This window comes from Coenobita brevimanus, chromosome 100 (genome assembly GCF_032717465.1).
Source record: "Coenobita brevimanus isolate Jiangsu-jjx chromosome 100, ASM3271746v2, whole genome shotgun sequence".
In the NCBI taxonomy this organism is placed as follows: domain Eukaryota; kingdom Metazoa; phylum Arthropoda; class Malacostraca; order Decapoda; family Coenobitidae; genus Coenobita; species Coenobita brevimanus.
This window is the reverse complement of record NC_137053.1, coordinates 33362917-33376235: the sequence shown is the minus strand read 5'-3', so window position 1 is coordinate 33376235 and position 13319 is coordinate 33362917. Positions and strand designations below refer to the sequence as shown.

Below are 13319 nucleotides of genomic sequence, written 5' to 3'. Positions count from 1 at the left end.
AGGGCTCTCTGGGGTGGAAGGGCCGGCTGTCCTTCCACGCCTACAACCCCCAGAAGCCCACCAAGTATGCCATCAAGATGTACATGCTGGCTGAGTTGTCCTCAGGCTACATCTGGAACCTCGAGGTCTACATGGGGGGTGCAGCGTACTCTCCAGAACACCGTGTTGGGCCTCATGGAACCGTTGGAGGACCAGGGCTGTAAGTTGTTCATGGACAAATATTACAATTCTGTAGCCCTGTGTGAACGACTCTTCACTGCAGGATTATACGTGTGTGGGACCCTACTTATGCCTAGAGGAGCGCCACTCCAGCAGCAGGCCATCGCCAAGGCTAAGAGCCTCCCTGAGGGGGGCATGGCATACAGGCATAAGGACAATGTGCTGGTCCTACTGTGGAGGGACAAGCGCATTGTGAACGTGGTGTCCACCTTCCACACTGCGGACACCCTTCCGAAGAAGGTTCGAGGAAAGGTGCAGGGTAATGACTGGTGGACAACCTACATGGAGAATGTCGTTCACAAGCCCGTTGATGTGGAGGAGTACAACAGGTACATGGGTGGGGTGGATCATTTCGATCAGATGGTCCAGTAACACCCCATCCAATGCCGAACTGTCAAGTGGACAAAGAATATCACATTCTCCTTCATCCAAATGGCACTGTTCAACGCATTTGCCTTGTATAAGAAGTACAGATACACGCAAGTAACTCTCCTTGAATTTGCGGAGCAGATCATCTACGATCTTCTGCATTTCCACGAAGAGGACTGGCCCACATCTGGACACACTCCACCACGCCCTAGACCTACTTACCCAGCGGCCAGCACCAGCATCACCTGGCATCCAGCAGGCACGACCACCAGCGCCAAGGTGGGCCCAGCCACCACCAGCACCAGCACAGCCTGCAGGAGATCCTACACCAGCACCACCAGGAGCAGGGCCATCACAGATGCCACCATCACCACCATCACCACCTGCAGGAGGCCCATCAGGGGTGCCAGAACCGCCACCATCTCCAGTTGCTGGACCATCGGAAGAAGCCGTGCCTGGGCCTGCAGCTCCCGCACGACAGGACCACAGAGCACGAGGGTATCTGGACAAGCATCTCTGGGTGATTGGCGATAACATGGGGTTAGATCGCACTCTGGGCCATCACCAGGCGAGGATCCCTGACAAGAAGAGGCTCAGGTATACCTTGTGCTTCAAGTTGAGAGTGAGGAAGGACACAAGGAACATGTGTCCTGTATGTGATGTGCCGCTTAGCATGGGTGATTGTTTCAACCGGTACCATACCAAGCGATACCTTCATTAGTGGATCACACACACACACACACACACACACACACACACACACGCTCATCGCTGGTGCAGTGGTAACGCTCTCGCTTGCCAACTGGTGGACGGGAGTTCGCGCCTCGCTCAGGTTGCGAAAAGTTTCACTGACGAAGTGGGTGGTTACTGTCCCCCTTGAGCAAGGGGACGGGTGTGTGCATGTGTGAAGGTCACAGCCTTGCCCTTAGATCGGACTATATGAGCTCTCAGCTCCCTTCCGGGAGGGTAAAAGCTGACGATCACGACCATCAAGTGATCCTGACCGACCCGGTGAATTACACACACACACACACACACACACACACACACACACACAGTACGAAACTCCTCACCTCCCAGCCGATCTGGTCCTGCAGGAAGACCATCGCCACTGGAGAAGTACATGATATTCTTTTTTATTTATCTGTTTACCTCTATATATGTTATTATATTTACATATACATATATATTGTTATTTACCTCAACACAAATGACAGGGAAATAAGTACAGCGTCAGTTTCAGTTGCTAGCAACAGGTTTAGTGTTCATGTGTGGTTTCTGAGAGGACTAAAAAAAAAAAAAAAGAGAAGTAATTATATAAAATAGTTGTTGGTATAAAAACCAAAGAAAGCGTAGCTAGCAAGCATAGAAGTGTTAGCGCCCTATGGGAAAATAACGTTAAATGAGCACGGCTGAAGGCGGGTCAGCACACGGCAAAATACACTGTAGTTTTTTGCGTTTTTCTCGAAAACTATGACGCCTAGGATCACCGTTCTTTACTGAGATGAAAGCAGGGCCGGATTTACTTGCTTGTGGGCCCTAGGCCAAAACTCATCAGTGCCCCCCCCCCCACGGCAAAAAAAATTATATATATATATATATATATATATATATATATATATATATATATATATATATATATACTGTACACACACACACACACACACACATATATATATATATATATATATATATATATATTAATCAAATTTTTATTTTGTGCAGAACCTATTCTTACACAGAGGAATAATGGAAAAATACAGTTAAACTGAAGCAGAATAAATTTTACACTAAGAATTACAGTACAACGTAACACATCAATAATTTTTAATCAAATTAGTTCCATATCAGGTGCATCAAAGCAGATTAAAGTAAATCAAGTTCTATATCAAGTACATCAAAGTACAGTACATCAAAGTAAATCAGGTTCCATATGCAGTACATGTTACACATTGGAATAATGGAAAAAAATACAATGAAAACGAAGAAAAATAAATTTGGAAGCACAACTATGTGAAGTTCAGAATGACTTTTTCCTGCTTTTTTCCAAGGCAAATTTGTCAATGATACTGTTTGTGTCAAGGGATTGTAAGAGGTCAGATTCAATGAATAGTAGTGAAAGTGAGTTTAGTCTGGTTTGTCCCAAAGTTGATCTTAGGTGATTTTTCACCCTAGATAGAGTAGAAAAAGACCTCTCTCCCTGACAGTTTGTAATGGGGATGGTAAGGAAAATTCTCAACAAGATACTAATGTTTGGAAAGGCAGCTGTCAAAACACCATCTTTGGACCTCAGCAAAGTGGAAATGTTTGTCACTGACCTGTCAGATTCAGAGGACAAAATGTCTTTAAACTGCAAAAATTCATCTAAAATAGATGCTTCCAGGTCACTCGAATAGGTACTGACAAGGAGCTCCAGTTGAGCTTTGAGGTCATCATACTTCATACTGTCATACTCTGTTAAGAAGCTAAACAGCTTCTTTAATTCTGAATAGGCATTCACTCTATGCTCTAATTCATTCCTAAGGCAGTCTAATATTGTGTAGAAATTGTCCACCTTGAACTTCTGACGTGGATCAAGATGGGTTTCATTCCCAACTGATTCATCAAAGAATTTTTTTCTCTTTTTTGCTCTTTTTGTTGTATCTATGTAGACAGGATCAGCAAAAGTCCTAGCCTGATCTTCTATTTCATCAAACTGACCCTGTCTCATTTCAGAGATGAAGGAGATTAAACTCTCATACAGTTTCACAACTGACAGAAGGTCGGTCTCAACTTTCTGAAGTGATAAGCTGGTTGCATTAAACCTTGTTAAAATCTTGTACCATATTACAGTAAGAAGTGCTGTTTCAAATGATTCCATTTGTTTTCTGAGACCTTCACCTTCAAGCTTTGTAGCCACAGTTTGTCTGCTGTCAGAACATATGTTCTCCAGTGCTGACTTTATCTCATCGTAATGTAAATACACTGCTTTAACATCATCAGCCCTTGCACTCCAGCGAGTATCTGATAGGGATTTCACTACAATCCCTTCAGCGGGTAGTGCAGCTTTCAAGTGATCCCATCTATATGTGGAGGCTGAGAAGAAGTTATATAAGGCTTGCAAAAAACTGAAATATGAAGCAGACCCTGGGCAACTGCTGGTAGCTGATGTTCCAACAAGGTTTAAGGAATGACCTGCACAAGGGACATAATATGCCAAGGGATTCCTAGCCTTTATTCTGGCTTGGAGACCAGTGTAAATGCCTGACATATTGGCAGCATTGTCATAACTCTGGCCTCTCATGTCACCCAAATCAAGACCAACATCCTCGATTATTTGTACAACAGTTGAGGCTATGCTCGCTGCACCATGGTCATGTATGTCTATGAACTTCAGAAATCGCTCAACGGGTTTACCATCAGGTTTTACATATCGAACTATGAATGTAAGCTGGTCAGTGTGACTAACATCTGGTGTTGAATCTACACTAACTGAATAATATTTTGCTTGTTTCGCTTCCCTTATGATAACTGAGTGAATTTCTTCAGCCATCAGATTGATCATGTCATCAGAAATCGTTTTTGAGAGATATGAAGTGTTTCCACTACCTACAGCACCGTACATATCCAGATGCTGTGCAAGAAGAGGGTCAAATTTTGATAAGAGTTCTAATACTCCAAGGTAATTACCATTGTTGTTAGAGCCGATTCTTTCATCACTACCTCTGAGAGGAAGACCTCTTGAAGTTAAAAATTTTAGTGTTTCAGCTATGCGCAACAGAACCTCTCTCCAGTATTTTCTCTCTGCATCTACTTGCAAAGCCAAAGTGGAATCAATTCGCCTTGCTGCAACTGCCCTTACGCCCCAAGCAATAACGGACTTTTTATGCTCTTTACTACTTTCATGTTCAGCAACTCTACGCTGGCAGTTTTTCCAGTCACTAAACCCACTTGTAAACAATGAGACTTGCTTGCTGAACAGCTTGCATGGAACACAAAATACATCGCCAGTTTGTGGAGAATACACAAGCCATTCTCTTTTAATTTTTTCACCATTTGCCAATTTACGAGTAAACAAGGATTTGGGTACATATCGAACTCTTTCCTTTTCACCCACACTTACACTTCTTGCAGATTTTGAAAAGTCACCTTGATCTTGTTCACAATTTTGATTAAGAGGATGATTTACTAAATATTCAATCACTTTATCATCAATTACCTGCCAGTCAGCTGGATCACTCGACACACACAAATCAACATTAACATCTTGTTCCATAGAATGATTCTTATCAGTCAATTGAGATGAACTGGGTGAAGCTTCAGTCACAGGTGGTACTAATACTTCTATTGCTGATTCACTCAATATCTGTGGTTGTGACTCAGCTGACCTTGCATCGTCGTCTTTATCACAAAAGTGAACATCTGTTGTATAATCGCCTGGGAGTTTACCGTCACTGGTACTAGGCTCTGAATCTCCTTGTGGTTTAAAAAAGGTGGTCAGCCTTGGAAGTGACTGCAGTTGTTCAGCTTTTCTTTCTTTTAACTTTCTCTTTTGTGAGCCACTCATATATTTCTTCAGGGACGACATAATCTATCTCTTGAGAATCTCCAAGAATAATCTGTAAGGATAAATTAGTTCATCTTGTGTAAGAGATCAATTTGGCATCAAATTTTTGGTATATGTTATGCTGTTTTGAATAGCAAAGCGAATGATTGGGAAAAACTCAGAACATGAAAATTTATTCACAATCGAAATTAGGTAGCGTAGTTAAGGGGCCGAGAAAAATACGTAGGTAGCAGAAAGTCGTCACGGACACAATCGATGGGAGGTTATTGAAATAAATATTCACAAAAGAAAACAGAACACTAAGCTGTATTCATATGCAAACAATAAAACAATGTATACATCTGAAAATAACACAACTTAGGTGTAGTTCGCTGAGTTCAGGTCTCTGTTTAAAGCTCACTATTTTCGTATTTTGACACTTTATTCTGGCTGCATATTGCAATTTCGTACCATTGCACATTGCTTTTGTAATTATTTACATACTCAGCTTAACTCTCACCTTGAGAGGGTTAAATGCAGGGCTAGTACAAACAGTAAACACAGTCACTTCAGTCAGGGTTGCTGGATGAGGCACTACACGGTCAGCTGCCTGCCGCTGCCTGACGCGATCTGTACCTGTCCACACAGTACTGAGTCTGATGACGGCGGCAGTTTCAAAAGAGCAACCGGCGTTGTGACTCAGTAAATTTCATTTTTGTGGAATGAATATGTCACACAAAAGTTGATGAAAGTGGATTTTTGGTCAAGGTGCTGAAGGTTAACGAACACTATTCTCTCTCTCTCTCTCTCTCTCTCTCTCTCTCTCTCTCTCTCTCTCTCTCTCTCTCTCTCTCTCTCTCTCTCTCTCTCAAATATAATCTATAGACCATTGGGCCACCACAACTTAAGTCCCCAGGACCCCAGTGGGCCCTCAGTTACCAGTGGGCCCTAGGCCAATGGCCTATGTTGCCTATTGGAAAATCCGGCCCTGGATGAAAGGGAATGAAATTGTGCATAGGATGATGAAATAAAAACATAACTGTGCCAAGAAAAGTTCTTCACAAAGGCTCTCTGAATAAAAAAGTTGTTGTCTGTCGAAAATGGGTTTTACTATTTCGCTTATTACTGGAAGATCATACCTCGTATCAAACTGGGATTCCCTCCATTCGAAAGCTAATAAAATTCTCTTTCGATTGATCATATAACATGTAGAGATTAATCAGTAAACATTCGACTTATGATATTGGGAATTGAAATCTATGATCCCAAATGTTAATTCCGAGGTCCCTAACGTATGTATAGTGTGTTTTTTAGGTGTGTTTTTTTTGTTATCGTGTAGAACAAACATCAACGAATAGGAATATGTCAGTTTTGTGGCAAAATAAATATGTTTGGGTGGTGAAAATAAGCCGAGAATACACATTTTTGGACAGCGCAGCGGCCGAGGGGGGAGGGCAGAAAAGCCCGCACGTCATATCCCAGAAAACTTGAAAACTTATCCGCACGTGAAGGGGTTAATATGAATTACGAATAGGACTGGAGCCAAAACTGATCTTCGTGGCACGCCGGCATTAACTGAGTGGAAATGGGAACATACATCATCTACTTTTACTTTTATCTTTCTGTCGTTGAGATATGAGGAAATCGGTGGAGCAAAAGATGACAGGTCATAGCAATGGGGTTTGGATAACAGGGAACGGTGCCTCACTCTGTCTAAGGCATTAGAAATATCAAGGGCTACTGCATGGGTTTCTCCAAGTTGGTCAACTGACTGATGGATGGTATGAGTCAGGAAATTGAGTAGATCAATAATGGGTCTTTCGTGGCGAAAACCATACTGTCTGTCACTAATTAAGTTGTTAGATTCAAAATTATTAACAATGTGCATATTAATTACAATCTCAAATACTTTACCAAGAGAAAATATGATGGCTATTGGTCTTTAATCAGAGGGGTTAGAGGAACATCCTTTCTTCATAATTGGGTGGATAGTGGCATCTTTCCAAAAATTAGGGAATGAAGAAGTGGTAGCATAGTTTGAATATTTTAGCTAGAACAAGAGCAAGTTCTGGGAAACATTTTGTCAAAACAACTGGAGGAATTCCATCTGGACCTGGAGCTTTGTTGGTTAATAAATTGTCTTGGATGGATTTTACTTATCTAGTCTGTATCTTTAGTAGAACAGTTTCGGGAGAGTCAAGTTCTAGTACAAGGATGTTCCGGCTGACTTCCTCTAAGGTAGAATTTCTGACAAAGGTACTAGTAAGGATGTTCATTTTTCCACACGGGTCAGTTAGAGTATTACCATCTGAAGATTTTAGTGGGATAATAGGTGATGATTTATTGAAGTTATTACTGAAAGAACTGAGGGCTGACCAGGATATTCTACTGGCATTAGGTTTATTTAATAGTTGGATCCTTGGTTGTGAAGAAAGTTGATTTTGCGAGATTTATCACTGCTTTTGCATGGTTTCTTGCAATTTTAAATTGATTAAGTGATTCAGATGTTTTTGATATTCAGTAAAAGTTATATGCTAAGGAGTTTTGGGTCGTTGCTCCAGCACAGTTGCTGTCAAACCATTTTGGGAAGTCCAAGCTTTTAGTAAACTGTTGACTGGGTCTGAACAATTTCCTACCAGCTTGTATTAAGCCATTAATGTGGGACTGGGTAGAACTGATGTCACTGGACAAGAAAGATTGCCATGGAATGTCAGCAATATATTTTCTAACCATCCCAGTCTGACCTCTTAAAGTTCCATTTGGTCACCCCGGCAGGTTCAAAACGAGCAGGTTTGGGACAGGTGGCTGATGAGGCTTTGATGGGCTTGTGGTGACAGTACTTCTATCCTGTATTGTTTTGGATTATTTGTCAGGAATAGGTCCAAGAGGTAGGCATTATGGTCAGGAGTACTTGGTATTCTGGTTGATTTACCAGTTGTGTGAGATTAAATGATTCTGCAAACAGCTCACATTGTAGACCAGGTTCATTAGTCCTGGCAGAATGCGATAACCATTCAATATTATGGAAGTTAAAATCACCCACAACGGTAATTTCAGTGGTAAGGGTAAAATTAAGGTTGGTCAAGTTTGAGGATATGAAATTAAATACACTTGGTTCTTACGAAGCACTGGGGGAGCGATAACCTAAACAGATATATTTGATAATAATAGGTATTTTAGTTTATATAATGAATATTCACAGTTAGCTGGAGTGAAGTTCATAATAGTGTCAACTGCAATTTCAGATTTGATATAACAAGTGCCACGCTTGTTACAGAAGTTTGTGAGGAAATGGTGTGATGAATGCTATGGTGCCTCACATTACACCCATAGTCACACACCATCGCAACTATGTTGCTCAAACAAACCTTGCGCTATAGTAAGAACTTCAGTTTTCTTTTCATCATAATATGTGCTCCACAGTACTCAATGAACGAATCTAAATTTAATCAATAGCTGAATATCATCCAAGGAGAAATCATCCAATGGAAATGCCCCGTTTCTTACTTTTATCCTGCATTTGTTATATTAGAGGGAAATTGTGATAACATGGCACTTGCTCGCTTGTCACGCACTCACAAAGTGCACTTTACTAGTTTAGTTCACACACAGGCAAACGGGTCAGAGTTTAACCTTGTGCTCCAACCTTGAACTTTCATTAATTGTTCTCAAAACTAAATCTCTTCATTCTTGCCTGATCATTAATTTATACAAGTTTGGTTCAAATCAGATCAAAACTCTTTAAGATGACCTTGACGTTTGACTGATATTTCACAAAATTGAATCTTTTTAATTATAGCTTACCCTCAGCCCCTCCAGAAAGTTTAGTAGAAATTGGATTAACACTGTTTAATTTGACCTTCTACTATGACTTTGATTTTTCATATGTTGTTCTCACAGTTAAATAACTTCATTCTTGCCTTGCCCTCAACTCTTCCCCCAAGTTTGGTCTAAATTTGATAAAATAAATTAAGTTGATTTTGCTATGCCAGACTTTGACCAAGTTATATGACCTTGATCTTTGACTCATTGTTCTCCAAAGCAGTAAAATTACTAAATGGCTGACCCTTAACCTTTCCACAGAGTTTGGCTAAAATTGGATGAAATATGTATAAATGATTTTGTGAAAACTCTCTCTCTCTCTCTCTCTCTCTCTCTCTCTCTCTCTCTCTCTCTCTCTCTCTCTCTCTCTCTCACACACACACACACACACACACACACACACAAAACATAACACATGCTTTCGCTTCACGAACATAGATGTACAAAATATACAAGTGGATATAAATGGAAATAGACATCACAACAGGATCGCCAAACAAGTGGCAAAGGCCATCCACTGAAAGGTCTCGCAAGTAATATACTTTATATATATATATATATACATATATATGCAGTAAGGAAGAGATGGGCAGAGTATTTTGAAAGATTGTTAAATGTAGAGGAGGAAAGGGTGGCTGAGATTGTGGCGGATGGAAGGGTGCAAGGAATAAATGTGTTGGGAGAGTTGAATGATTCTTTGATCACGAAGGAGGAAGTGCAGGAGATGAAAAAAGGGAAAGCTGCAGGTATGGATGAGTGTGCTGTGGAATGGCTGAAGGGGGGTGGAGTGACTATTGTTGACTGGTCAGTAAGATTGTCGAATGTGTGCTTTGTGAAAGGTATGGTGCCAGTTGACTGGGCAAGTGCTTGTGTGGTCCCGTTGTATAAAGGCAAGGGTGATAAGTATGAATGTACTAGCTTTAGGGGTATAAGTCTCTTGAGTGTTGTAGGTAAGGTGTATGGTAGAGTGTTAATTATGAGAGTTAGAGAGGGTACAGAGGGAGTGATTGGTGATGAGCAGTGTGGCTTTAGGAGAGGGAGGGGATGCGTGGATCCGGTGTTTGCGGTGAGACAAGTGTGTGAAAAGTATTTAGCGAAAGGCACGGATGTGTTTTGGGCATTTATGGATTTAGAGAAAGCGTATGATAGAACTGATAGGGAGGCTTTGTGGACTGTTTTAAGATTGTATGGACTCGATTGTAGGTTACTAAAATGGGTGAAAAGTTTTTATGTAAATAGTAGAGCGTGTGTAAGAGTGGGAAATGCTGTAAGTGATTGGTTTCCTGTGAGAGTGGGGCTGCGACAGGGATGTGTGATGTCACCTTGGTTGTTTAATATTTACATGGATGGTGTTGTAAGGGAGGTGAATGCATGAGTTTGAGGTGGAGGTCTGAGTCTGGTGAATGTTGATGGTGGAGAGTGGAATCTGAAGCAGCTGCTGTTTGCAGATGATACTGCACTGGTGGCTGATTCAGAGGAGAAATTGAGACAGTTGGTAGAGGAGTTTGGAAGGGTATGTGAAAGGAGGAAATTGAAAGTAAATGAGAATAAGAGTAAAGTGATGAAGTGTACGAGGTTGGTAGATGGTAGGGGGATGAATATAATTTTGAATGGCGAGTTGCTTGAGGAGGTAGAGTGTTTTAAATATCTAGGGTCACATGTTGCTGTGGATGGAAGAATAGATGCAGAAGTGAAGTTTAGAATAAATGAAGTAGGAAAGGTGCTGGGAGGAATGAAAAAAGTGTTTAGATGTCTTTCGCTTAGAATGGATGTAAAGAGAAGGCTGTATGAGGGTGTTGTGGTACCGACTGCATTATATGGGGCTGAAACATGGAATATGGGTGTAGCAGAGAGGAAAAGTTTGAATGTAATGGAGATGAGGTGTCTGAGGAGTATGTGTGGAGTGACGTGTATGGATCAAGTGCGGAATGATGAAGTGCGAAGGAGAACTGGAGTTGTTCAGGAGATGGCTGGTAGAGTTGAGCAGAGGGTGTTGCGATGGTTTGGGCATATGGAGAGAATGGATAATGAGCGATTGGCGAAAAAGATAACTAGATCTGATGTGAGAGGTGTAAGGCTGAGAGGAAGACCACAAATAGGATGGATGGACAGTGTGAAGAGAGCACTGGATGCAAGAGGGATGTCTGTTGAGCGAGGAAGAGTGGCTGTGCATGACAGAAATAAATGGAGAGAAATTGTGAATGAATAAGTGATGACGCAGCCCTGAGGGGATATTCTCCCGCATTTGGTCTGATCAGCTCTTTCAGGTCAGGTGCGGGTAAGGGGATGAGTCTGTTATGATGTGGCAGGGGTAAACCAGCTCTGCTGTCGGGCCCTGCTGCGGATGTCACTGATTGCATTGCGCAGTTGACCCTTGTGCAGTGTGGTGCGGTGAGGATCTGTCCGTTCTCCCCTTTGGGGCTAAGATGCGAATGAATGTGTTTGAATGGATGAGTAAATGGGAGTGTGTCGTCCTGTCTCGGCTACCTCCCTTTTCTTGGGGGAAGCAGCCTAGGTATATATATATATATATATATATATATATATATATATATATATATATATATATATATATATATATATATATATATATATATATATATATTATAAAGGCTCCAACATTCTTATAGGGGTCAGCCTTGTCCACTTAATGGAGAATCTCCACGCAGCTCGATCCCTGGCAGCCTCTCTACCCAGGCTCTTATCTCTGAGGTCACACTCCGTGGCCTCGTCCCAGTCTTCTTTTGTTTGATTCTCACAACCCTACCCCCAGAGTTCACACGTCTTACTTTCTTCACCCAACTGTCATCCTCCACCCTTTCAACATTCCCAAATCATCTTAATCTACCTCTCCTCATCGCAACACCGGTAGGCCACATTCAAGTCCCATCCTTTCTCTCAGCTCTTCAATTGCATTCCTAGCCCCCGCAGGTTCTGCACTTGAGGAAGCACAACATTCATCTAGTCATTGTAAATTCTGTACATTTGAACCTATGAATATCCCCTTCCATTAGTCTTCAGGTCTTGCTACCATACAGCATTACACTCCTAACACATGCCACCTTCAAAGATCCCTTATCACAGAGGGAGAGCCCTCTTAGTGTTAGGAGAGGCAACAGCTCCCTGAACTTCCTCCAGCCACTTCTTAGCCTAGTCACACAGCTAGCTTCAGCACTACATCCTGAACAGAACATGTTCCCTTAATAACAAAACCCCTCCACACACTGAAGAGACTCCAGCAAGATAAGTCCTTTCATACCTGACAATCTTTACATGCTCTCCGCAACACACTTCACGCACGAAATCAGCATTATTACATAGCCTACCTCTAATACCACTACATCTCTTATACACCCACTTATCACAAACACTGCACGATATGGAGTTACTTCCCATACCTTTGTGGTAAACTGCACTTGGCCACACTCCCTCTGCTTTGCTAGTATTTCCACCAACCCTAGATGTCATCACTTTTGTTTTATCCACATTTACTCTCAAACCTTTATGACCCATTCCGTCTCTCCATTTCCTAAATCTTTCCTCCCGCTCCCAATCGTTCTCTGCAGTCAGCAACAACTTGGGAGTCCATTTCTGAAGTCACGTGAGGGAGCACCATTACAAACAATAAGTTGCTCAAAATTTACCCTGATGCACTCCAACATTCACGGAAAATTCGTCGCTTAAATCATCACTTACTCTCACCTGGGTGCGACCACTCACATACGAATACGCAGCCATAACCACTCTAAGCAGCCACGCTTCGATCCCTAGCATTCTCCTTGCCCACATCACCTCCCTAGGGACCCTGTCAAATGCCTTTCCAGATCAACAAAAACAAAGTACAGCTCCCTTTTCTATCCTATATATTTTTTCTGAAGCTTTTGGACAATGAATATGGCGTGAGTAGTCCCTTTACCAGGAATAAACCCAAACCACATCTCATCAATAATTGCTCTTTCCTTTATCATACTTTCTAAGATTCTCCATTACCTTCATTATCTGGTCCAAAACTTTTAAGCCTCTATAATTTCCTCTTTCCAGGGCATCACCCTCCCTCTCACACACATTTACAATCACACTCTTCAGCCAGTCATTTGGGAAAACACACTCTTACAGAATCGAATTTATCAAAACAGTAACTAAACCCACTCTTATATCTCCTAAGACCCTCATCATTTCAGCGGTCAACCCAGACACACCAACCGCCTTCCACAACTACATTTTGCCTATTACCCTGCTCGCAGTAGCCTCACCAATCAAAGGTCAAGGACGAAACATTGGATCTGCTTTCTCCAAATCTTCCCTGATCCGATCAATCTCTTCATTGAGCAACCAGTTATAATGCTCTCTCCAGGCGTCTTTAATATCCACACTGTCCACCACC

General features: G+C 41.8%; 1 protein-coding gene across 1 annotated transcript; it reads right to left on the bottom strand.

Moving 5' to 3' along the window:
- Positions 1-282: 282 nt before the first annotated feature.
- Positions 283-12673, bottom strand: LOC145414623 (zinc finger MYM-type protein 1-like). Its single transcript, XM_080284149.1, has 4 exons — positions 12580-12673; positions 5634-5749; positions 2907-4201; positions 283-343 (listed from the first exon to the last, which is right to left on the bottom strand). Exons 1-4 carry the CDS (start codon positions 12671-12673, stop codon positions 283-285), a joined length of 1566 nt encoding a protein of 521 aa, XP_080140275.1.
- Between the last annotated feature and the right edge of the window lie 646 nt (positions 12674-13319).

Excerpts from the sequence above, each read along its gene's own strand:
- LOC145414623 (XM_080284149.1), bottom strand. The coding sequence starts at position 12,673 with ATGGCTGCGTATTCGTATGTGAGTGGTCGCACCCAGGTGAGAGTAAGT. Across the intron at positions 5,750-12,579 it reads GAATGTTGGAGTGCATCAGG|GTACAGATCGCGTCAGGCAG; the intron begins GTAAATTTTGAG and ends CTGTGTGGACAG. Across the intron at positions 344-2,906 it reads TTGTCCTCTGAATCTGACAG|GGAGGCTCTTAGCCTTGGCG; the intron begins GTCAGTGACAAA and ends TGCCCCCCTCAG.